Source organism: Mustela nigripes, chromosome 9 (genome assembly GCF_022355385.1).
Source record: "Mustela nigripes isolate SB6536 chromosome 9, MUSNIG.SB6536, whole genome shotgun sequence".
Lineage (NCBI taxonomy): Eukaryota > Metazoa > Chordata > Mammalia > Carnivora > Mustelidae > Mustela > Mustela nigripes.
Window position 1 is genome coordinate 12,711,893 of NC_081565.1, and position 23,287 is coordinate 12,735,179.

General features: G+C 58.2%; 1 protein-coding gene across 9 annotated transcripts in view; it reads right to left on the reverse strand.

The window, feature by feature from the left end:
• The window catches only part of DAB2IP (DAB2 interacting protein), a 186,078-nt gene that overhangs the window by 20,707 nt on the left and 142,084 nt on the right, over positions 1–23,287 (reverse strand). For 8 of the 9 annotated variants that reach the window (XM_059410885.1, XM_059410883.1, XM_059410891.1 and 5 more), the window contains 5 exons: positions 6,703–6,856; positions 4,756–4,854; positions 3,414–3,968; positions 301–445; positions 73–217 (listed from right to left, as the gene is read on the reverse strand). In XM_059410885.1, coding sequence (XP_059266868.1) covers positions 73–217; positions 301–445; positions 3,414–3,968; positions 4,756–4,854; positions 6,703–6,856 — 1,098 coding nt within the window. Of the gene's footprint in view, positions 1–72; positions 218–300; positions 446–3,413; positions 3,969–4,755; positions 4,855–6,702; positions 6,857–19,018; positions 19,138–23,287 lie in introns of those variants that run through there. The other variant, XM_059410889.1, reaches the window with a different exon arrangement.

Here is a 23,287-nt window from a genome sequence, read left to right on the forward strand (position 1 = left end):
GCCCGAGGGCCTTGCCCCGCACCCTGCGGGCACACTGACACAAGCAGGGCCAGGGGCGCAGGCGGCACTGACCAGTAGGAGTTGATGATCTTGCAGAAGGCCAGCTCGCAGCACATCTTGAGGTTGCCCTGGTGCTCAGGGAGGTCGGCGGCCGAGCACTTGCTCGGGTCTACTTCGCAGTTCTCATCCGACTCATACAGCGCTTTGATGAACTCACCTGGGGCAGGAGGCAGCGAGAGGGCGTAAGGACTGGCGGGGGCGGGCCTCCCACCACCCGCGGCTAGCCTGCACCCTCCCTACCTAGCGCATCCTGCAGGTACTTCTGGCCCACCAGCTTGAGGTACTCCTCGATGGCCTTAGTGGCCAGTGTGTTCTCCCGGAAGATGAGGTGTTCGTTGTCCCCGCAGCGGTCCACCTCTGACATCATCAGGTCGGTCAGGAAGTCCTGGGAAGGGAGGTGAGAAGAGCAGATGTGAGCAACCCGGACCGCAGGACCCGAGGATCCCAGCCCCACCCCCCAGCCAGAAGCACCCACTTCTTGCAGCTGGTCCGCTGGTGGTGCCCACCTCTGGGCAGTGGCTGCCCACCACTGGCAGGTGAGCACGGGCAGCCCACGGAGGGCAGACAGCTGGAGGTGGGGATGCGAGAGTGGGTCCAGCTGCCACATGGAGCCGGGAGCCAACTGCACTATGGTCAGCCCCGCTGGACTCAAACCCTGACCAGGCCTGGCCAGGAGACCAGAGCGGATCTCCCTTCCTGTCGCCAATAGCGCTAAAGAGGACACATGGGCCACCCCCCCTCCACTGTATAAACAGCTGCCACGATTCTCCTGCCCGTGACTCTGGCAGGGGCTCCCACACCAGACAGACTTGTTCTGTGCCGCCCCACGGTGGGGAAGCTGTCCAGACACCCGGGAAGGCCGTGGGCCATGGCTCAGATGGCGAGAACACAGTCCTTGGCTTGAGTGGTGAGGCAGCCCCTCACCGCTGTGGGTCCCAGGCTTCTGGAAGACAGCTGTGAACCTGAGGAGTCTACGGGTCCCCTACACAGTGTCACAGGGAGACCCTGGAAGGAGCCTGAGCCCATGCCCTCTCTCCTGACTCTGAAGATGAAGTACGGTGAGCCTGCCTCCCTTGGGAGCCCCTGCCTCCTCAAGCCCTCAGCCAACCCTGGGACCTGGGGGAGGGGAAGAGAGGGAATCAGAGACCTAGCAGAGGGAGACAGAGGTGGCAAGGCAGCCAGCATGGGCCGGGGTTTCTGGTGCCCTGGAAATCCCTCACACTAATATGCACTGCTTTGGGCCCTCTGAAATCACAAGTGGCCCCTGAAGTAGAGAAATCAGTTCTAGGTGCAGGAGACCTACCGGCCAAAGTCGGGAGGGGGTGTGGCTGATGCCTCTCTGGGTATCACACAGCCCGAGGACCCCTTCCTGCCCTACGGATGAGCTGTAGGGCCCCCTTCTCTGAGGACACAGAAGCAGAGGCAAGTACTGCCATGGGGCCGTGCAGCTCCACTGGGCTCCGGCTCCCGGTCACAGGTCTTCCTCAACTCCTGGGGTGGGTGCGGGGCCCAGGCTGGGATGAGAAGCTCTCTTTAGAGCTAAAACCCAATGAAGGGAAAGAGGCACAGAATAGTAAAGTGACCTGTCCAAGTTCACACACAGCTACCTGGGCCAGATCTGGAGTAGGGATGGCAGGGAGAAACCCTGGAGTCCAAGGGCAGGAAATCTACAAAGTCAGGGCCCTGGAGGGCGGACCCTGGGGAGAGGGCAGGAAGGTGCTGAGGTGCCCACTCACACAACCTTTTATCTCAGGATTGCAGGGCCCTTACTAGACACTCTGCCTCTCCCCTAGAATGCCCCATTAGTTCCCAAGTGTTCAGAGAGAAGAAGCTCACAGGCACATCACCCCAGCTCAAGTTACTCTCCATCGTTCTGCCTAATGATCCCCCAGGCCCACTGAGGGCAGCTAGAGCCTGGCGTCCAACTCCCTCCACGGTGGGGATCACAAGCCTTATAAAAAAAGGTCACCGCAGAAGGAAGTCGGATTGCCAGGCCAGCCTAGCCCTTGCGGTTGGGTCTTGAAAGAACAGACACAGCAGCAGAAGAGACCTCGCTCACTCCCTCTCTGGGGGCTGGGGATCCCTCAGTTCATTCGGTTTCCCAGCAGCCTACTAACACTGACCAGAGCTTGTCCAGCCTAGTCAGGTCCAAAGGGTGGGGGGGGGGAGGAAACTCAGCACTCCCTCCCCGCACAGAGACCATGCTGAGGAAGTCCCTCTCCTTGAGGGGGGCCACCAGTCCAATAGGCGGGGGGCTCTAGAGGGCCCAAAGGGGGCTAAAGACTTCTGGGAACAGGTAAGGGAATAAGGGGCCCTGATGGGAGTTATGAGCCTGGGCCCCCAACCCACATCTCCCCTCTGCCCCAGACTGTGAGGGCTCAGGACCTTGACACATGGCGGTCCCTCACCTCCATCACATGCCACTTGGCTCTCAAACCATGTCCAGAGCACAAAGGCCTGGCTCCTTCTTTTTACTTCATAAATATAGATAAGACATTTGTGTTTTATTCTCCTATGACATGGGCCAGCACCCGCAGCCTTCTGCACTGTCCAGTTCTTCTCCACTGAACCCCCTTCAGGTAGCTCCCCACCAACGGAAGGGGCAGGGTGGAGGGGTGGGGGTCCACCTCTGAGGCCCACAGAACCACGCTCCACCGTGCTGGGCAGCTGGGCAGTGGGGGCCTTCCTGAAAGAGCCTACTTGTCTCCGGAGTCAGGTGCGAGGGAAGCACCTGTACAGCACCAGGCTGAGCGCAGCCTGGAAGATGAAAGCGGGGGGCAGGCAGAGAGGTGGGACCCTCCAACCCTACAGGAGGGCCTGCCGGATGGCTCTGGGACAGTCCCCGTTCCGTGGGCTGTGGGGCCAGGAACAGCTGTCACCATAGCGGGCTGACTGCTGAACAGCACAGGCACTGTGTGCACCATGTATGTGAGCCTGGCTGTGAGCCTGTGTGCCTTACGTGGGAGGGGGAGGCTGGGGGCTAGGACAGGCCGTCACATGTCGGGGATGTCACCTGAATGCTCCCTCACTGGATGTGTGTCAAGGAGAGGCCAGCCCTCGAGGGCTGCAGAGAGGCCCCTCAAACCTGCTCCTTCACTCTATGCCACGGTCCCATCCCTCAGCTCCACGTGTGCGTTACCAACCACCTCCAACCGTGGAGGAGGGACACAAAGCCCCCCATTCTGTGACACAACTCTGGGGCTTAGGGGGCCCACCTGGCTGTGATGGGTGCCTCTGTGAGAGCTAAACGCCGTGACTCGGACACAGGGGACAGTGGGTAACCTAGTACGCACCACCAGGCCTCCGTGTGGGCCGCACAATGTGCAAAGACCCACCTGTGCCCACACACGCACCTTGACCTTGCCCGTACTCTGCAGAATGTGCACCAGGGCCGACGCCATCTCCTCCTTGGTCTTGGCACTGAGGATCGGCTCGAGGGCTGCACAGAGCCCCAGGTAGTGGTTGGTGATGTGCTCGGCAAACTCCTTGTACATCTCCATGGGCAGGATGGTGATGGTCTGGTAGCGCGCCTTGATGCGGATCATGGGCCCGGGGCCCTTGCCACCCTTGGGGTTGGGCGTCACCACCGGGTACCACTTCTCCACAAACTGTCGCCCGGCCACGGAGGCAGCCGGCAGGCTCACCAGGCCCAGGTAACTGTTGCGCTCCTTCTTCTTCTTCTTGTCCGTCTCCCGGTACAGGTGGACGGTGACAGTGCGCAGGGGTGGCAGGTTGTGGAACTCAAAGTGCTCCCCCCAGAAGACATTGTCGGTCTTGAGCTTGCCCGTGGTGCGGGCGTAGAGCACGTCGTCCAGGCACAACTCGCACAGGTACTTCTTCTTGGCCGGCAGGTCCTTGGCCTCAATCACCCACAGCTTCAGGATGTGCTCCACACGCCGGCTGTTGTCCTGCACACGTACAAGGGGGCTGCGCTCACCGTGGGGGCTGCAGAGAGCTCTCAGATCCGGGAGGGGCCCAGCCCCGATATGGGATCAGGAGGAGGCAGGGACAGCTCTGGAGTCTGGCGGACAAGGGGCTGGGTCTCTGCTCTGCCTTGCACTGGCCCACTGACCTTAAGCCCGTGACTTAACCTAAGCCTTGGGTCTCTTTTCTGTGAAATGGGAACGAAATGGAGTGACAGACCAAGTAAGAGGGCAGCACAAGGCCTGGCACACAGCAGACAACTGTGCCATTTCCCAGCTCTTCTGCATTCGCCAGTCTGTAAAGTCACTTAGAGGTGACCGCTGCTAAGTCCCCTTCTTTATTAGTGAGGTCACGGTGACCAGGACTCTGCCCAAGCCCTGCAGGCAGGCCATGGAGGCAGGCACAGAAGTGGCCAATTACAGGAGGGAGATCCATGAACCTGACGGGAGGAGCTGGGGGCCCACCAGCCTAGGCCAGAGGTGCTCCTCTGAAGGAACAGCCGTCCAAGCCAGAACTGGACACATATGGAACCAGCCATATGCATGGTTAGGGGGCAGGGTGGGGGGGAACACGGGAATTCAGGCAGCAGGGCACCAGCACCCAATCTCCGTTCTCTGGCCTGCGTCAGCCTGGCCAAATGGAGCTCCTACTTCGGGGGCCGACACCACTGCCCACTCGGGCGCCGCCTCCACCCCCCATTGCGACCTACACCCGAGAACCCTACTCCGTCCCCCTTGCCAGAGTCTGTGTCTGGTCTGGGTCTAGGCTTACCTTGTTGGGGTGTACCGCTCGCCGGAGGTTCTCCATCCACTTATCCCGCTCGGCTGCCGATCGGCAGGAGAAGCACTTGCTTCCCGACGATGTCGTCACCTGGGGGACGGGCAGGATAGTGTCACAGGAGGGGAGCACAGCAAGGCTGGTATGACGGAAGACCTCTGGACCCTGGAGGACTTCAGCCGCCGAGTATGCGCCACAGCCACAGAGGGGAGGCAGAACAAGGCTCACAAAGACCACGTTTGCAGGTGACTCGCTGAGACCCAAGGTCTCAGAGCAGGTCAGCAACAGCAGGACAGCCCATGCCTGGACCAGTTGGTGCCTGGCCCCAGCTTCCCACCCTTGCCTCAGCACCCTTGTCCACAGGAAAGCATCTTTCTGGCTCCAGCCTCTCTCCCAGAGGTGGCAGGAGAGAGAAGGTGAGGGGCCCTCTGTCCAGGTCAGAAGGCAAAGCTTACCCAGAACCTCCCTCTACAGGTAAAACCACAGGCACCAAGGACACAACCACCAGTAAGCACAAAGGATCACCTCAGTCCTCAGTTGACACCTTCTGACAGTTCTTTTCCCAAGTGGCAGTGACCATAGTGATGGTCACAGAAACTTAGCATTTTGGGGGCCACACTGGAGAAATAAGAATCTAGGGGTGCCTGGGTGGCTCAGAGGTTTAAGCCTCTGCCTTCAGCTCAGGTCATGATCTCAGGGTCCTGGGATTGAGCCCCGCATCGGGCTCTCTGCTCAGCGGGGAGCCTGATTCCCCTTCTCTCTCTGCCTACTTGTGATCTCTCTGTCAAATAAATAAATAAAATCTTTAAAAAAAGAAAAAAAAGAATTGGACTATCTAGGCCTGCTGGGCCCTGGGGTCTTTCTGTCTGAAACCCTTCCCCTCCCCTGTGTTCCTCATCCTTCGGTCTCCTCCAGATGAGGGGACCTAACCCAAGCAGCTCCTACTCTGTTCCTGCTGTCCCCAGCACCAGGCCAAGGGCTCTACAGGGGGAAAGCAGAGTCCTCATCCAGCCCACTCAAGGGCCTGCACAAAACAGCACCCCTGCTGTGGACAAGCGGACAGGCATCATCTTCAGCGCATCCCAAGCAAAGACATCAGAGCCCGATGGACCAGGAGCCTGGAGCACGAGACGGCACCCAGTGAGCACAGAGCATACAGCAGGTGCCAGGCCGCACTCCATTCTTTCCCCAGGGCAGGAGTGCTTGGAGGTTGTCCCTGAGTAGCTGATTTTCATTACCAGGCTCATTCCTCTATCAGAGAGCTCCCTTAATCATGCAAGATTGTTAGGGGTGGGAAGCCACCCAGAAACAGAGTTGGGAAGAGAATACGAATAATTGGAGAAGCTATTAGGAACTCCCAGGAACACCTGCAACATTAGCTACCCTGGTCCTGGCTTGGCCTCGGGCTGCCTTGTGACTGCTGACATCTTCTTGATCAATCTGGGCCTTGGCTTCCCCATCTACAGTGAGGGACTGGGCAGGTCACAGCCTTGCACACCCTGCATATGTTGGGTGGCTGACTCTCTGCTCTCAAACCTTGGGTCACAGAAAGCTAGAGGAAGAAAGGCTCTGGCTCTCATTATGCACAAGGGGAGACAAAGCCCCAAAAGGCAATGGTCTCTCCTACCCCACAATGCGTTTGAGGGGTTTCTGAGAAGTGAGCAGGCTCTGGGGCTTAAGCAATTCTATACAGGCTTTCTCTCCCTCACCCACTGGGACCTTGTGCCCTGCACATGGAGGACAGTGCTGACCCATTTTCAAGGAGCCCACGGAGCAGAAACAAGCACCCCGTCTCCCACCTCCATCTGGTTTCTTAGGAGCCAAAAGCTATGAGCAGACTTCCAGCCTTGCCCCAAAGCAATCCAGAGAGTGTCTGGATGCAAACTGGCCTGACCAGGAGAGGACACCCGTGCCCCACCCCACCCATGCAGGGGGACACACCTCGAAGCAGTAGTCCTGGCCCAGGATGCTGCTGTGCACTGGCTTGATGACCACCTCCTCCTCCATACTGAGGTCCAGCGCTTCCACCGCGTTGCTGGGGCTGAGCAGGGACTCGTGGGAGCGAGACTCCTTCAGCCTGGGCATCAGATGGGACCTGGGGGGGTGGGGGAGGCTCTTGCGTCAGGCCCAGCCTGCCACGCCCCTCCCTTCCCCCTTTCTCCAGGAAGCCTGCCCAGACCTCCCAGCTAGAGTCAATCACTCCTCCCAAGAAGGGGGCATTACAGTCCTGGAGTTACAGGGACCCGCCAGGCCCTCTTCCCCACTGGGGGACTCTGGGGAAGTGGCTCAGCCTCTCAGGGAGCAAACGGCTGAGGATGAGGCCGCCACACAGGAGATGAACATCAGCACCGGCTCTGGGGCAGGGTCCTGGCCTTGGAGACCCACAGCACCCAGGCAATCTTCCCCACCTCCTTTCCTTGGCCCTGGTCTTCCTCCAAGACCTAAGGAGTCAGCCATTTGTCCAGAACGTCACTGTCAACAGAGCCCTTTCACACAGAGCATCGCAGTCCGCGCAGCAGCTCAGGGAGGAGAGCAACAGGACTTCTGCCTCCCCCCCCCGCGACATACAAGGACGCGAGGCTCAAACTGGGAAGGATGCAGAAGTCTCTGCTCGGTCCCTGGGATACTGACACTCAGACAGGGCCCATGTCCTGGAGCTTGGGTCCAAGGTCAGGGTCAGTAGGCCCCACGTGGACACAAAGAACAGAGGTAGTGGACCACCTGGTGCCCAAATGGAGCCCAGACCAGGACGGGCTCTGAGAGACCTGTGCATACTGTTTACTTGCTGTGTGGCCCTGAGGAAGTCACTTCCCCTCTCTGAGCCTCGGTTTCCTCAGCACATCACATGGAAAGTACCCCAGATGGCACGTGTACCAGAGCTTGGTAGAGTCCTCAGAGAGGTGAATATCCCTCCAGAGCCAAAGGCACAGAGCAGTGCCCCACCAAAGCCCCTTCCCACAGCTGGGACTCCTAGCATGGAGGCTGGGCAGGCCTTGCTCCTACTGTTGTCCATAGCCCACACCCCTGCAACCGGCACAGAACCCACCCTGGGCTTAGCCCACCTAGACTTCCTTCCCCCAACAACTTCTGCCTTTCAGCTCCTGGCCTCTGATGGCTCAAGGCCCAAGCTATCATTCTCTCCCTGTCTCAGCAAAGACCACACCTCAGGCAGGAAGATCTGGCAGGGGCACCAGACACTTCCCACAGGTCACAATGCTGTAGCCCTTATCTCTACGCCCACTGGAGTTAAGGGGGAACAGAGGCCCATAATGTGGGGGCTCAGGAATCCAGAGATAAGCCTACAAGCCCTGCCCAGAGGCCTCACGGGCTTCAAGAAGCCACTCTCCACCCTTTAGACTCTTCATGTCCATGGCAACAGCCTTCTCTAACATGGAGTCCTGTGCTAGGCACTCCATGGGAGTCAGAGCCAGAAGTGGGACCCCAGCCTTAGGGAGCCCCAGTGAGCTTCCCTGCAACTGCTCCCCACCATGGATGGCACAGGGTAAGGCTCAGATCACTCAAGCTGAACAGATGTGTTCACGCAGGACTCCTGAGAGCTCGAGGGGAATGCGCAGACCAGAGGGAAGCTGTGGGGCAGGCTGAGGTCAGGTTAGAGCCAGGCCAAACCCCCAAACTCACACGTAGAGCCTAGAGAGACTCCAGGCCAGTGGCATACACAGCTACACTGGCTCCGCTCCTCTGGCACCCTGTCCCCAGAAGGCGGCTTTCCCAAACATGCACAGTGGCCCCCACCACACCACCTGACCTTAACCAGTTCCCCAGGTCCTGCTCCAGTGGCCCATTCCCCGCCCCCATCACAGCACTGGCCTGGGCTGGGGGTAGGTTTGTAGTCCCCTCAGCTGCAATAGGCCACCCCGGGCTGTCCACCACATGGGGCAGACTCCAGGCCTCCCTCCCATGATGAGGCTTCACAGCTCAGTGCAAGAGAAGCCCCGCCCCAGAGGCTGGAAAAGTCACCCCGCCCAGGAAGGGCTGGGACTCACCGCCCCTACATTTGCTGTCCGGGACTGGAAACCCAGCAGGCAGGCCGGGATCAGGCTGCTTTCTGACTCAGCCTAGAAACTCTGCCAGGTAAGCATGCTGGGAGGGCAGAGTATGGACCTAGGAAGTGCAAAGGGAGTCACGGTTCAACAGACTGGTCCTACCCAGGGAAAGCTAGGGGGCTCTGGTTTTATAGCCCAGGAGCCTCGCAGTCCAGGTCAGACCTCAAAGCAGCCAGGTCTGGAACCTATGGCTGTAGAACCCTCCTCTTCCTTCCTCACCATTCTGCTCCATAAACACGCCCCAGCTGGCCCAGGCCTCCCTGGGAAGGCTCCTGGCTGAAGAGAGGCTGTGGGCAAACTCACAGCTAGGGCATCCTGGCTGCAGCTGGGCAGCCGTGACCCTCCTAACCTCCCGGGGGCTTCTCCAGGCTGTGGGACTGGAGCAGAGGCCACACCCGGGCCAGCCAGTAGCTACTCCAAGGTGTGCCAGTCTGTTTCTGCACAGGAGAGGGCCAGGCTCGAAGTACTGCCCCATTGGGTAGGGACAGGACCAGCGGGCCGGGGCTCCTGATTCGCAGGCAGACACATCCTTCCCGCTCAGCCTGAGTCCACCTGTTCCCCTCCTCCCCAAAAGGCTCCTGGTGGGAGAGAAAAGGGGCACAAGGGGCCCAGAGAGAGCTTTTCTGCTGTGACCCCGCCAGGGTGAAAGGTCCTGACAGAGGCTGAATGTGTCCCTCGTGGTGGCTGATGAAAGGACTAGGGCTTGGGAAGGGAAAATTGTCACTTGGTCACGTCCTGAAACCAGAAGTATCACCAAATGGCTTAGGAACCACCTCGTCCAGGAAGCCAGCCCTGTCCCAGGCCTGCAGGACCTCCTAATACTCTACACCAGTCCGTGCCATCAATGAGTCAAAGTAGGCCTTCACCTAGCCCTGCCTTTGCCTCGGAACAGCATCTTAGGGTGGTGTCTCGCTCACCTATAAGCTGGCCAAAAAGCCCAATGAGGCAGGGAGAAGGGTGGAGGCCACCGCAGACCGCCCAGGCTCCCAGCGGGCAGCAAGAGGCTCAGTCTCCCGACCTAAGACCAGCTGCCAGCTACTGCCTGGCTCCCACTCCATTGCCGGGAGGTTCTCCACCCAGAAGCGCCCGCCTCCATCAGGCACAGGACACCCAGCTGCTCACTTCCACATCCCTTTCACCAGCAACATTCATCTACCCATTTTACAGAAAGGTAAGGGGCTCAGGGAGCAGCAGCGACCTGATCTGCCCAAGGCCCCTGCTGCAATGGGGGCCTGGTTGGTCTGGGAGTCCTGCCCACGGCTGCCTTGTGTGGTGCGGGGGTCTGGAGCCTGATGCCATTGTGTACAGGTCTCTGTGACCCCTAACCCCACATCAGGTCCCTCCCTGCCACTCCACGGCTAGCGTAAGAAAGAAGGTGATCCAAAAGTCCCACTGTGTGGCCCCCTCCAGCACCCAGATTTGTCCCATGATGGCTTACCCCAATGACCTCCTGTGGTCCCTGGAGACCAGAGCCACCACACTAAGGGGAGCAAAAGCCTTCACACTGCTGCAGCCCTGGTCCGAGCTCATTCTCACAACAACCCTGCCAGGGATGCCATGGGACTTCACTGGGCTCAGATCTCAGTCCAGACTGCGGGCTCCGTGTGCCTGGCCCTCCTCACCAGAGCAGAGCTGGCACTCAGGGCTGTGCCCATAGGAAATGTCACATATATCCCTTTGCTGAAACCTCACATGGCCAATAAGCAAATACTGAGCTCACCCCCACTTCACCAGGGAGAGACAAGCCTGCTCCGAGAGGGCAGGCCCAGGGGCTGGTGTCCCCTCCATACTTCAACCCCCTGGGGGCCACTTCCTTATCTGAAAAAGAAGGGCCTTGCTTCAAACAAAACCCAACAGAAAGGAGCAGACACTGAAGTGCTATAAAGAGGACTGTCAGAGAGAGGCGATTCTCAGGCCCTGGAGCAGAAGAGGGGTTCCTGGCCAGGAATGCATGAAACTCAGTACCAGCCCCGCTTGCTGGGGTCCCTCTGCCTGCTCTCCCTCACCCTGGGCTGCTCTTCCCCAGGACTCACAGCTCCCTAAGGTAGGCCTCCAGGCATATGTCGTCCCCTCGTCCTCAACATCAGCACACCCTCCATGAAGCCTTCCCGGACTCCCCGGAGACAGCAACCGTGCAATGGCCCCAACCCCTAAGAGTCAGCAGGCTATGCTGGGAAGGTCTGTCACAGACCATCTTCCTGCCTGGCTGGGGGCTCCTGGTGGGTAGGGCTGGATCTGTCTCAGAAAGCAGATTCAGGGCCCCTGAGGTTCCCAGACCAAAGCCACAGTATCCTAGCAGCCAAGGTCAGCTAAGCTCTGTGAAGGGGGAGGAGCTCAGCTGGGATGGGGGCAATCCTCCCTGAGCTGGTTGGGTTACTTCAATCCCAGTGACTGGGAAAAGGGACAAAGACAACCCAAGCGTTGATCACAGCGGTTGTCTGCTCGAGGTCAGGTCCCAGGAGCAGCACCCCAGGGCTCCCCCAGAATTTGAGAGATGCCCCTGTTCTGGCACTGTCCAGTTATGGGGAGCTCCCTCCACCTCTCCCAAGGCCAGATGGCTCATCGTACCCTCCGTGGCCACACACCCCCCACTGCCCCACCCTCTGAGACATCTCTGAGTCCTAGACACAATGGATTCTCTAGACCCTCATCAGACCCCAAGGACCAAAAGCCCCGTGTCCCCCTCCCCCCCAAGCTGAGGCCGTCTGCTCAGGCCTTTACCTCCATGGCATGGAATCCTCGTACTTCCTGGGAAGGGGAGGGTACCACGGTTCCCACGTCACAGATGGGAGTGCCACGGGCCACAGGGGAGGGAGACCTGCTCTGGACTCCTCCGCTCCAGCAGTCTTGGCCAGGGCCTGGGGGGCAGTGCGGGGGGGCCTCCCACCAGCCTTCTCCATCTGACCACAGCAGCACCAGCCTACCAGATGGGTCCCTCCACCCGACGCGGCGTGACCCCCATCCCTCTGCCGTCCCCTCACATCCCGAAGAGAAGCACGTCACTGTGCTTCAACCTGGCACTGAGGCCCTCCCTGAGACGCCTCTCTATCTCCCCTCACACCGCACCCCGACAAGTGACCCAGACTCTCCTCCCAACTCGTCCCCCTTTGGGGCCCTCTGCCCATGCTATTTCCTGACGCCCTACCACCTCTCCCTGTACCTCTCCGCCTAACGAATTCTCTCTTCCTCAGCTGTGGAAGCCCAGCCCGCCGCCTGGTGTCCCCGGGCAGATAAGAGCTCACGCCCAGGCCATGCGGCTGAGACCCACACCCCGTACGGCTCTCCCACCTGTCTCCTCGGGACAACCTACCAGGGCTGAGGTGCTGCACCCCAGAAGGGCCGGGTAACTCACCCGAGATCGCATGGGTGGCGAGCAGCCAAGTGAGATCTGAACCCGTTCAGCAGAGTCTAAGGCTAGCTCCATCCGTGCCTCCTTCAACCTTCCATCGCCCCACAGGCAGCTGAGCCACCGAGGGCCATGGCCAGCCGACTTGCTCACCATGACCCACTCATTCCACGTCCAGAGACAAGAGCCAGGGGGGCTGGTGAGTGTGGGACAGCCCCTGCCCAGGAAACGTGGGCCCAGCACGGGCACGGGCGGAGCCACCGCTGGAGATACAGCCAAGCCCCAACAGCAGCTCATTGTGAGGGCCAGGGAGCAGGAACAAGAGGACATTGTCCCAGCTCTAGGGCCACAGTCTTATCTGATAGCCTTCCAGCCAACCCACGAGCTGTTTTTCAACTCCAGCTTTTTTTTTCTTCAAAGGTTACTAACACAGAAGTTTAGCAAATACCCCATTATTTCAAGAAGGGAGGAGACCCCAAAACAAAACTTGCAAGAATTAAGAAGCCCTTTCTGCCATGGGAGGATGTTCCCAGCGGACAGGGTGAGTTGAGAGGTTGTACAGCCTGGAAAATGAGAGATTCAAAATTGCCTTCAAAGTCTTAAAGGGGCAGAGGGAGCTGCCCTGCATGCCCCCAGAGGGCAGACCTGGGACCAGGAGAGGCCAGTCACTACTCAGGCACAGGCTGGTTTGGTTTTAAAGGAGTGAGCACCCTATCTGTGGGACTGTGCAAGCAGGAGCTGGTAGCCCCTTGAGGCACGCGGCAGAGGGGACGCCTGCCCTACCGGAGGATGGCTGGGTAACAGGCCATGCAGGTAGGCAGGCAGTGGAGTAAGTAAGCCCCGGGAGCAAAAGCCCACATGCCCTCCCCCCTCACAGCTGGGAACAGGGAGAAGGGTAGGAGGGCCTAGTGTCAAAGGTGCCCAGCCACAGCGGCAAAGCTAGTCTCCATTCCTTAAAAAACCACTCAACCACATCAACTCTCCAGGCCTCAGTTTCTGCACCCATAAATAGGGAGAATGGCCTACCTCCCCGACAGGGCTGTTAGAAGGATCAAGTAAGATGTGCAGGTGAGTGCCAGATACCACAGTGAGTGCAGGGGTACAGCTGCGAGCAAGGCCGACACAGGACCTGCCGACTTGTCTGAAGGCTGTTTCCAAGGTGGGTGATGCTCCTGACATTTGGGGTGCTGAGATAAGGACTTCTCAGGCCATTTTCTGTTCCTTTCCTCTGACCACTCTAGTCTTTTCACCTTCTCCACGCCTCAATTTTCCCCATCTATAAAATGGGGACAAACTACATCTACCCAAATGCTCTGGGATACCTCAAAAAAAAAAGGCCCTTAATTTCCTGAATGAAAGGAACGGGTGGTCAGTAGACCCTTCGAGAGGCCACTTTAGCCCCTCTGCTTATGAGTCCCAAGCACAGCATCCCCTGAGCCAAGCTCCCACTCATACTTGTGTGGTCTGCTGCCACTGCCCATGACCACAGCCAGACCTGGAAGGGGTAGAAATCCTGGACGAGGCTGGTCTCCATGGAGGAGGTGCCCGCCTGAGGGCTGGCGGCACCTGTGGACTCCGGAGTCAGGTCAGAACAGGCCAAACTCACTCCTGCCTGACACAGCCAGGCGGTCCAGACAGCTGTGCTGGAAAACTCTGCCCTCCAAAACTGGAGCACAGTAGGGGTGTGGGCGCCAACGTCCTGGGAATCGAGCGGCAGGACACAAACAGGGCAGCACCCCACCCAGAACACCCAGCAGAGCCATCTCTCCCCACACCCAGCCTTGCCCTGCTGGCCTGGGAACCCGGTGCTGAGAAGGCCAGTGCTTACTCCTGGCCCAGCTGCAGTCCCAGGAGAGGGGAGAAGAATGCAGCTGCCTAGCGGCTCCCAGGGCCCAGGGGAGACAGAGTCTGTCCTTAAAAGGCAAGGAGGCTGGCTGCCCTGCCTGGGAAGTCTTCCTGGGATGACAGTGCCTGGAAGCATGGTCCCTCTCAGCCTGGGGTTCTCTCATCCAAGGCCAGGGGACAGGCCCTAGCAGTCACTGGAACCAGTGTGACCCCATCTCTACCACATGCTGAGCCCTGGGCTGGGCAGTGCTGGTCTCCAGGCTTCACCCGACCCCTGGGAGTCCGTGCTTCCCTTCCACGCCGCAGGGCCAAGCTAGCAAAGGAGGTCTACACCACTACAACAACAACAGGATGACCGGATGGCTTATCGTGTGCTATGGCTATAGCGCAGCCCGAGGCCTGGCTCCTAGGAAGTGCCCCATAGGTGCTGATTTAATGATCAACACTGTGGCTGCCTGGACTTAACAGCCACTTAGTAAGTACCTACTGTGCACCCAACTGTGGGACAGAGATGCCTATCAAGGTGCACACATCACAGCTCAGCCTTCTCCCAACAGCCCCGCACAAAAGGCAGCATCGCCCTAGCAGAAATGGGGAATGTGAACTCAAATAGGTCCACAGAGCCCTACCTCATGGGGCAACTTTCCCCCTACACACCCCAGTTCATCTGAAGGATGTGACGAAGGAAGCTTTAAGACAGCAGAGGAAACAGGCTGGGAGAACGGAGTGCCTCGGCCCGGTCACCCAGGGCAGAATGGGAGCTGAGAGCCAAAGGGGCTCAAGGGGCCAGTGCTGGTACTCAGCTCACACTGGGCCAGGCCTGGAGGCTCTCACAGAGAGGGAGATGAGAAACCTGGCCAGGAGGGCTCCTGTCCTGCACAACCCTACCCCCCACCCCATCCCTCGGACCCCTGGACTTGCTGCATAGCAGCCCTGAACCAGCTCCCTCCTCTCTCTGGGGTGCAGCACCTCACCCGCTGGGCCGCTTCCAAGGGCGCCACAGAAGCCCCACCACGTCCACAGCCCAAGAGCGCAAGGGACCAGACACGAAAGAGCACATGGCTTCCCCCCGCTGCCACCACCTCCAGCGCCTTCCCAGGGCACCTCACTGCTGCCTGCCGCGGAGCTGGAGCCCAGACCGGGGGCGTGAGGGGTGATCCCCATCCCCACCCTCTCCAGTGCCGTTCCGCAGCCTAATGGAGTTTTCAAAAAACATTCGGGAACACATTTACCTCCTACCTCTTATGTCTTTTCGGGGGCTGGGAGGGCAAGGGGCCCACAGAGTGAGAAGAAACAAAAAACTTTCCATCTAATCCCCCAAGTCATCCTGCAGCCTGAATAATTTCAGGTTTTTAATCAATAGCTGTCAGACTTGTCAAATTACTTTGGGGACCGCAAAGCAGTTTTTAAACATTCATAAACCTCAGTAGAACAGCGAAGTGCCCTGAATTTTAAAAGAAGAGAATCTGAGGAACACTCATTGAATGGGATGAGATCTGGACAAATCGAAAGTGAGCTGAAGGCCGAGTGCCCCTCCTGCTTTGGAGTGGGGACAGCTTTCCGGCCCCCTCGCTGTTCCACAGGAGAAACAGCCAAGAGCCTGGCCAGGGCACTCAGGAAGATTAAAGAGGGTGACGCCCCTAAACCTTAAGCCCCCCACTCCCAGCCCCAGGAGCACTGCCCCCAGCCTCGTGTGCGGCAACCCTGACACTACAGGTCTCCCAGGACCCACAACAACCCACGGCACACACGCTGGGTCCCTGCCGGACATCCTTCCCACCTTCTCCACTTGGACAACTCTCGAGAATGGTTCAAGGCCCTCACCGAGCTGCTCCCACCCTGCAGGCTGTCTGTACCCTCTCCTTCTCACATACATGAACGCACCCATCCTTCCCCTTGGTCCCATGGATCACACCACCGAGTGTGGGACTGGTTTCTGACTGGTTCCCCAGCAACTCCACCACCCCCCCGGGGCAGCAACCATAAATACCGCCAACAGCTGCCTCAGGCCCTGGGGACTCATGACCCAAGTGGGGTGAAAGATGATGAAATAAAAAAACAAATGAACTGAAAACCAAGGACTTCCGTCCCCCAAGAAAGCCACTTTTCCCTCTGGCTTATCTAATTCCTCCCAGCTCTTCACCTCCGGGAAGTCCTCCTAGGTTCAGGTTGCCCCTCCAAGAAATGTGAGGATGGGGACAGAGGCAGGACCTTCTCCCCTCCTAACACCCAAGGGTCATGGCATGTCCCCTCCTGTTCTGTGCAGGCTGTTCACGTTAGGGTGACAAAGCTATGTGTGGACTGTCTTCCCCATCCCTGGTCACCAAGCTTCCTGCCCCAACCAAGGACCAGCCCCTTGTCAACACAGCCCCAGCTCCAGGCACTGTGCTGGCTGATGACTGGTCAATGTGGAGAAGACTCCTTCCTTAAAAACAAACACAAATGAGAATAAAGCTCTGGGACTTTGGTCACATTAATTACTCCATATGTCTCCGTTCGTCATCTGTAAAATGGGGGTGACACCACCTCTGACACACAGTGAGCCCTATGACCAGCCCTGGTTCTGCCTTTGCCTGGACACTCTACCCCTTCCCTACCCAGCAGCACTGCTCTGGAGGTTCCTGGCTTCTCCCTGGGCACACAGTTATTTCCAAGATGCCTCTCACTCTGCCCAGCATGCAGGGCCCGCCCGGCCCTCCCTGTATGGGGGCTCTTGAAGAGCCTCTCTGCCATCTGAGCCCAGAGAACCTTGGCCATTCCACATACCAGCCCCAATAGCAAGATTGAGAGTGCTGTCTGTCATTTTAAGTAGGCACCTCAAGCCCCCATTGGAAGAGAGATGGACAGACACATCTGGGAACAAACATAGACACCCTAGGTTCCAGCCCCAGTGCTCATCTCTAGCCCTGCTATCTTTTTAATTCCAGCCACAATTTGGGACAGAGTAGCTTTGTGGTCTCAGGGAGACAAGAGTCAAAGATGGGAACAGGCATTGGGCCAAGAGAGCAGAGTTCTCGAGTTGGCCTCTCCTGCACCTCGGCCTCTTTACCTGACAAATGGGCTGCCTTTCCCCCTGCCAGAGCCTGCTCGAGGCTCCTCATGCTCATGAACCTCACTATGCCCCCCATTCCCGGTGGAATGGTGCCCTCCTACCCTCCCCCATTCCCAGCACCCCAGCAGAGAGCTACCAGGTGCCTCCAATACGCCAACACAGCCTGGAGGTCTTGGGACCCGGGCTTCCTAGTCGTCCCTAAGCCTGGTATCTGGGAGTCTCAGTGGGACATCAAGAGCTCTGCTTCCCAGACTCTAACTAGTAGGAGACAGCGTGGTCTTTCAACAGCAGCAAACTAGCAGGAGAGGGTGGCCGCCAGGGAGCCGCAGGTTCCCAGGCCACCAACAAAGGCAGGAATCTAGACGTCAAAGGAAAGTGGGGTGTAGCTGCGGAGTTCCTCCTGCTCCTGGTGACCATAAGCCACAGCCATCTGTGGCTCTACAGTGCCTGCCTCACCTGTAACCTCTCATACCTGGGAAGTGTAATGGGTCCACTAAATGTGGGCTTCTGATGCTCATAAAACCCTGCCCCCTGACTACAGTTAAGGAAACAGAGGCTCGAGACCTCAAGGGGCTTCCTAAGCCCAGACAGTATGGCAGACTCCAAGAGCTCACCAACTCTCCCCACAACCCCCCACACGGGCTGCCTCTAGGATAAAGTAGCCCAATCTGTCATTCGCCACCTGGCCATGGGATTCCAACCAATAATGCCATATACTTTCAAATATAGCATCCAAGATGGGTCCCAACCCAGCAGCTATGTCTGCTTTATCCATGAACCGTGGCTCAAAGACCCCCTACCTCTATGACATGTGCCCCAGCAAAACCAAGAACCCCCTCCAGGGTTTGACCCATGCACCCAACCCCTCAGACACTGGGACGTGGAGGCGAGGAGGGGTCCAGCAGCTTGTCCAAGGTCACCATTCCCAGGTACGGGACAGAGTTGGAGGCCTAGCATTTGGGCTCCAGCTCCAAACTGTCTTCACTGCTTGTCAAAACCTCAGGCTTTCACCAAAACTACAGAAATCATGTAAGCCCATGCACCAGCTTTCAGAGAACTTACAGAAATTCTGGGTCACCAGACCTGTACCCTGAGCTCTGCCTTTGTCACCTCTGATGTGACCCTGTCTGGAAAATGGTGAGAAGGACACCCTGCTAGTAGGTGTCGGATCCACCACCAGCCCCCCGGAAATGGCAGTGAGGCTGGCTGGGACCAAGGCTGGAACGTGCCCGGCACAGCGCTTGGCGCTCCACAGCACTGGCTCATTTATTTCTCACAAGCCCTCCACTAACAAGCCGGATCCCTGCCTTCCCTGGAGACAGAGGTACTTCCCCAGGAAAGGCTGCCACATCACAGTTAGGACCCGGCTCCTAACAGGGTTTCAGATGTGTACGCGGAGGCAGAACACACTCCAGGCCCACAGGCCCAGGGATCAGGGAACAGATCCAGGAAGGGAGGGGGAATATAAAAGAGCCCTGCTGGGGGGCCGGGGAGCTGGGGTGGAGATGACATGGCCCCCAAACCCCAGCGCAGCCCCACCCAGTCCAGCCGAGGGTTGGGCCACCCAGAGCAAAGGCCAAGATCCCCAGCTCAGAAAACTTTTCGGCCATTCCTAGCCTTTCCCGGTTCTCAAAGGGGTAGACCATCAAGGCTTGGCTGTAAAAACTAAAACCGGCAGCAACACTTCTCAGTTTTTCTCTTTTTGGCGGGGCTAATCTAACTGTTTCCACATTCTGGGCAGGCGGGAGATGTCTGCAGAGACACCATCTCTGGAGCACTCCGGAGTCCCTCCCAAGACTGAGTACCTGTGACAACCCCTCCCTACCAGCCGGCTGCCACCTATTTCACTGGGGCTCCCTGGGCCCAGGAGGCTGGTCGGGGGCCCTGGGGCTGGCAGCAGCCCACATTCCAGCCTCTGCTCAGGCAGATTAGAACAATCAGGCCACTTACCATCCCTCAGCACGGCCACCAGGGTCCCCAAGCCACCAGGATCACCAGGCCGGGGGGGAAAGCGAGAGGCCAGGCCAGGCACCCCTCAGCCCGCTGTCCCCCAGTGGGCCCAGCCAGTCTGCAGCCCTCCGGTCTGGTCCTAGACATACCACTCCAGCCCTGTCCGCTGGGACTAATCACTGCTAGTTAAACAAAGGCTAAGTTCCAACTCTCCGTAATGTGCTTTTAAAGGGCCAGTGTCTCACTCGGGGCTGCCGGCGCCTTAAAGGCACAGATCCCTTTTTCAATGCAGGAGACAAGACGGCAAAACCCAAAAGAACTCCCCCAAAGTCATGATCAGAATGGAGGGCTTAGCCTTCTCAGGAAATCTAGACAAAATACACAACAGTAAAAATTCAAATTTCACCCGAAGAGCGCCCCACACCCTCAAACGCAGCTACCTCTGAAGCAGGAAGAGCAGAAAGCACAGCTCTCTTCGGCACTCAGTATGGGCCGGACACGGCACGGCTAGCACTGCCGGGCACTGCTCACAGCCCTCCACAGGCACGTGTCCTCACACCCCATCTCACAGATAAGGAAACCAGGCTTCTGGCTCCCACCTGCCCCCTCTGGAGGCCCACTTTCCCCACCCTGACCCGCAGGCCCGACCTGTTCCGCACCCACGAGCATCCTTCCTTCACGGGGAGAATGTGGAGGGTAGATGGGGACTCACTTGTTGCAGGTGCCCAGCCACTAGGCTTTCAGTTTGGGCCTCAAAACCCTGTGGGGTCTCTTCTATTGTTTCCCCCTTACAGATGAAAACACTGGGAATCACGCCTGGACACAACACAGCAGGAAACTGCATAGATGCTAGGTAAGGGTGAGATACAGGAAAAGGAAAGAAGAGGAGGTAGAGGGAGATGAAGTAGGTCTGCAGCCCTGCAGGAGGACTGCTTGACACTCAGACCCTCATCCCTTTCTGGAAAGGATGTATGGCCAAAGGAAGGGACAGGTGAGGAGAGCCGTCCTTCCAAGCTCAGCAGCCGAAGCCCTTCCACTGTCCAAGAGAAAGGAGGAGGCAGGGCTGCAGGGCTGAGTGCTCTCCAGAGGCCCTGAGGCTCCAGGGGGAGGCAGGTCCTGCCGAGCTGCTAGAACAGGAGTGGGCAGAGGTGAGGAAAGGAGACTTAAAGCCTTGGTACCTGGTCTAACAAACACTCCAAGAGAGGTGGACTGTTTCCTGGCATCTGGAGTGGCTGGGCACGCTGCAAGTGGTGTGTGGCCATCCTCCATGAGAACGGCCAAGGCCAGACAGTGTCCTTGGGCCTAACTCTGCGAGGGCCAGGTCCTTCAAGGGTTGACCATTTTGTTTTTGTTTCTGATTCTAGAGAACCCAGCGATCACATAAGCTTGAAGCTGGGTAGGCTGCTGGTTAAGAAGAGACTTGAGTTCAAATGCGGGCCATGTGACTTGTAACCCAGGGGGTCGAGGACAAGCCCCTCTCTGTAAAATGGGCAATAAAAGTACTTAACCCCCCAACGGGGGGTTATGAGGAACTGATAAGTTACAGAACAAGGCCCAGCTCAGAGCGAGCACTTTACAAAGAGCAGCCAGATAAGCTAGGCTGCAAGAGGTTGTCCCCATGATATGCTGGGAGACAAAGTAGAAAACCAGCTCACTGGGTAGTGACCCTGAACAAGTCACTTCTTCCTCGGGTCCTCAGAAGCCCCCTGTAAAGAGGGGGGATCCACCTGGAACTTTCAGGGACTACCAGGCAAGACTACTCTGTCGCTCTTCCCAGGTGCCTGCCCTCCCCAAGAAACATCCAGACCAGAAAGCCATGGAGACAGTGGGGCGGGGCGGGGCAGAGGCAGAGGGCTATGGCCCAAATCCTTAGAAACCTGGAAAGAGCCAGCCTCTGTCCTGCACTGGCCCCAGGCTACCCGGGGTCTGCTGGGTGGGAGGAGGGAAGCAAGAGTGCAGAGGCAACCGGCCCAAGGGGAGGGAGCACAAGAGCCAACCCTCCAGGGGCAGCCCAGCCCCACCCCTGCCGTCTCTGAGTCTCCTCGGTCCCCAGTGAGGGGGCAGGCCCTGTCCTGCTCGGGTGTCTCTCCCGGGATGCTGTGCAGCTGAGCCTGCTTTCCTGAGGGGATTTCTGCAACAGCCATACAAGCCATACACAAACAGCCTCCCAGAAGCTGGGGACCCCCCAAGGCTTGACCCAGTTCAAGGCTGCCTCATCCTATCTTCCTGGAGCCTAGAGCCAGGGAAGGGAGGGTCTGGACTGCCACAGGAAACAGGTGGTCGGGAGGAATGCCCTACAGCCCGGCACAGCAAATGGCACTGCTCTGAAGGGGCAGGAGACCGTGCGCCCTGCACCCCACCATCCGCGCCACACCCCCAAGGCTGGTCCCTAAGGGCAGCCTCATGGGGGGGTCTGCAGGCTTGGTGTGCAATTCTGGTGATGTTACCTAGCAACTGTGACCTCTGGGCAAGACCTTTCATTTTCCTGGGCCACAGTTTCTTCAGGTATGAAATGAAGAAACACCCCCTGCAGATAACAGATGTGAAAACACTGGTTAACCAGCAGAGGAAGCATTTAACCAAACAACCTGGGAGCCCCAAAACGCAAACATCCGAGTGCCATTCATTCGACAGTTACTGGGAACCCCCACCTGAGGACCATTAGAACTTAGGTTGTCCCCAACCCTACCCTGTCCACCCACAAGCCAAACACATTCTGAACTCCCCACACAGCCAGCCACGCCTTGGGGGAGGTCCAGGTTCTGGCCACCAAAATACCCTGAAAAAGACCTCAAACTTCTCTGGATGCCCAGCACACAAAGGAGCTTTCCAGAGCAAAGTTACCAGTGTAGATGAAGTCCAGCGTGCTCTGACAAAGAAGAAAGACCCTCCAAGCAAACCCAGTTCCACATGCTCTTCTCTAGGGGGGCCTTGGACCCAGAGAGAGAGAAGTAGGGAGATGGGGAAGAACGGGGGTCAGGAGGTCCCACGAACCAGAAAAAGTGAGCCAACAGGGCGGTGAGCGAGCTCTGCTGAGAAAGGGCGAGAGGAGCCCAGACAGGGGTTCAAGAGCACGTTGGGGCACCCCTCCAGCCCTCTGCATCGGCCTCCAAGGATTCTGCTCAGAGGATTCGGATGCGGTGCAGGGTTGAGAGGAATGGGCAAGACCCTGGTAAACCTGGTAAACCCAGAAGCGAGAGGAAGGTCTGAGCCCTTACCCCATCCTCCCCTGCTTCCCGGGTTGGCTGGTGCTTCCTGCCCTTCCCTGACACCACTGCCTCCTACTCTACTATCCAACTCACCTATCCTGACCCCAGTGGTTCTCATGGTCCCCAAGGGCCTTCATGGGGCCAAGGCCAACAGTTTCTATCCTCTTTACTGACAGAAGACAGCCCACACCCTCCCTGAAACCCAGGCCACCAGACCCTCTGGTGTTCCTCCTCCCTCCTGCCACCAACACCTAAGGTTCTCCCAGCGCCTTTCCTGCTACCTCGGCCCCTTCCCTGGATTGGGGGGGACTGGAGTTGCTCAGGCTCTAACCTGGGGGCACTCCCTTTCAGTAGAACACCTTGCTTTGGGAGTTTCATCTGTTCCTTTGCTTTCATCAACTCTAGTGTGCTCAAGGCCCCTCTGAGTTCGATCCCTAGCCCTCCCCTCCTCTGAGCTCCCGACTCACAAAGGACATGCTGGGCTGACATCTTCTCTTGGATCCCTCAAGGAATCTCAAGTCTGAAATGTCCGAAGTGAAGACTCTGGAGCCCGGACACCCCCCACCCCACCCCAGCCTTCAGAATCCAATCCATCAGCAAAACCTACTACCCCTCTAACAGCTCCCTCGCGTGCCCCAGCCTGCAGCCTCACTCCCAGCCCTACCAGGGAGCCAGAGGGACAGTATAGAAATGTAAATCAGATTATTTAAGCCTGGGGTGAGAAACTCCTCCAACACACCTTACAGCACTCTGAATAAATCCACACTCCTCCCCAGGTGGAAGAAGTAGGCAGGTGCCTACCCTCTGACCTCATCCACCAAACCCAACCCCCACCCACCCCCGCAGCTTCTGCTTTCCCGCCTTGGGGACTTTGTACTCGCAGCCGCCTCGGTGGGCCTTCTCCTTTCCCCTCTGCCAGGGCAAGGCCTCAGGGAATCGCCAGCAGCTGGAGCTCGGTTGTTCCCCATGGAGAGCCCCTGGACAGCTATCACAGGTCCTGCCACACCCCATTACTCCCCACTGAGACACTTGTTTTCTTCATAGAGTTTGGCTCATTCAC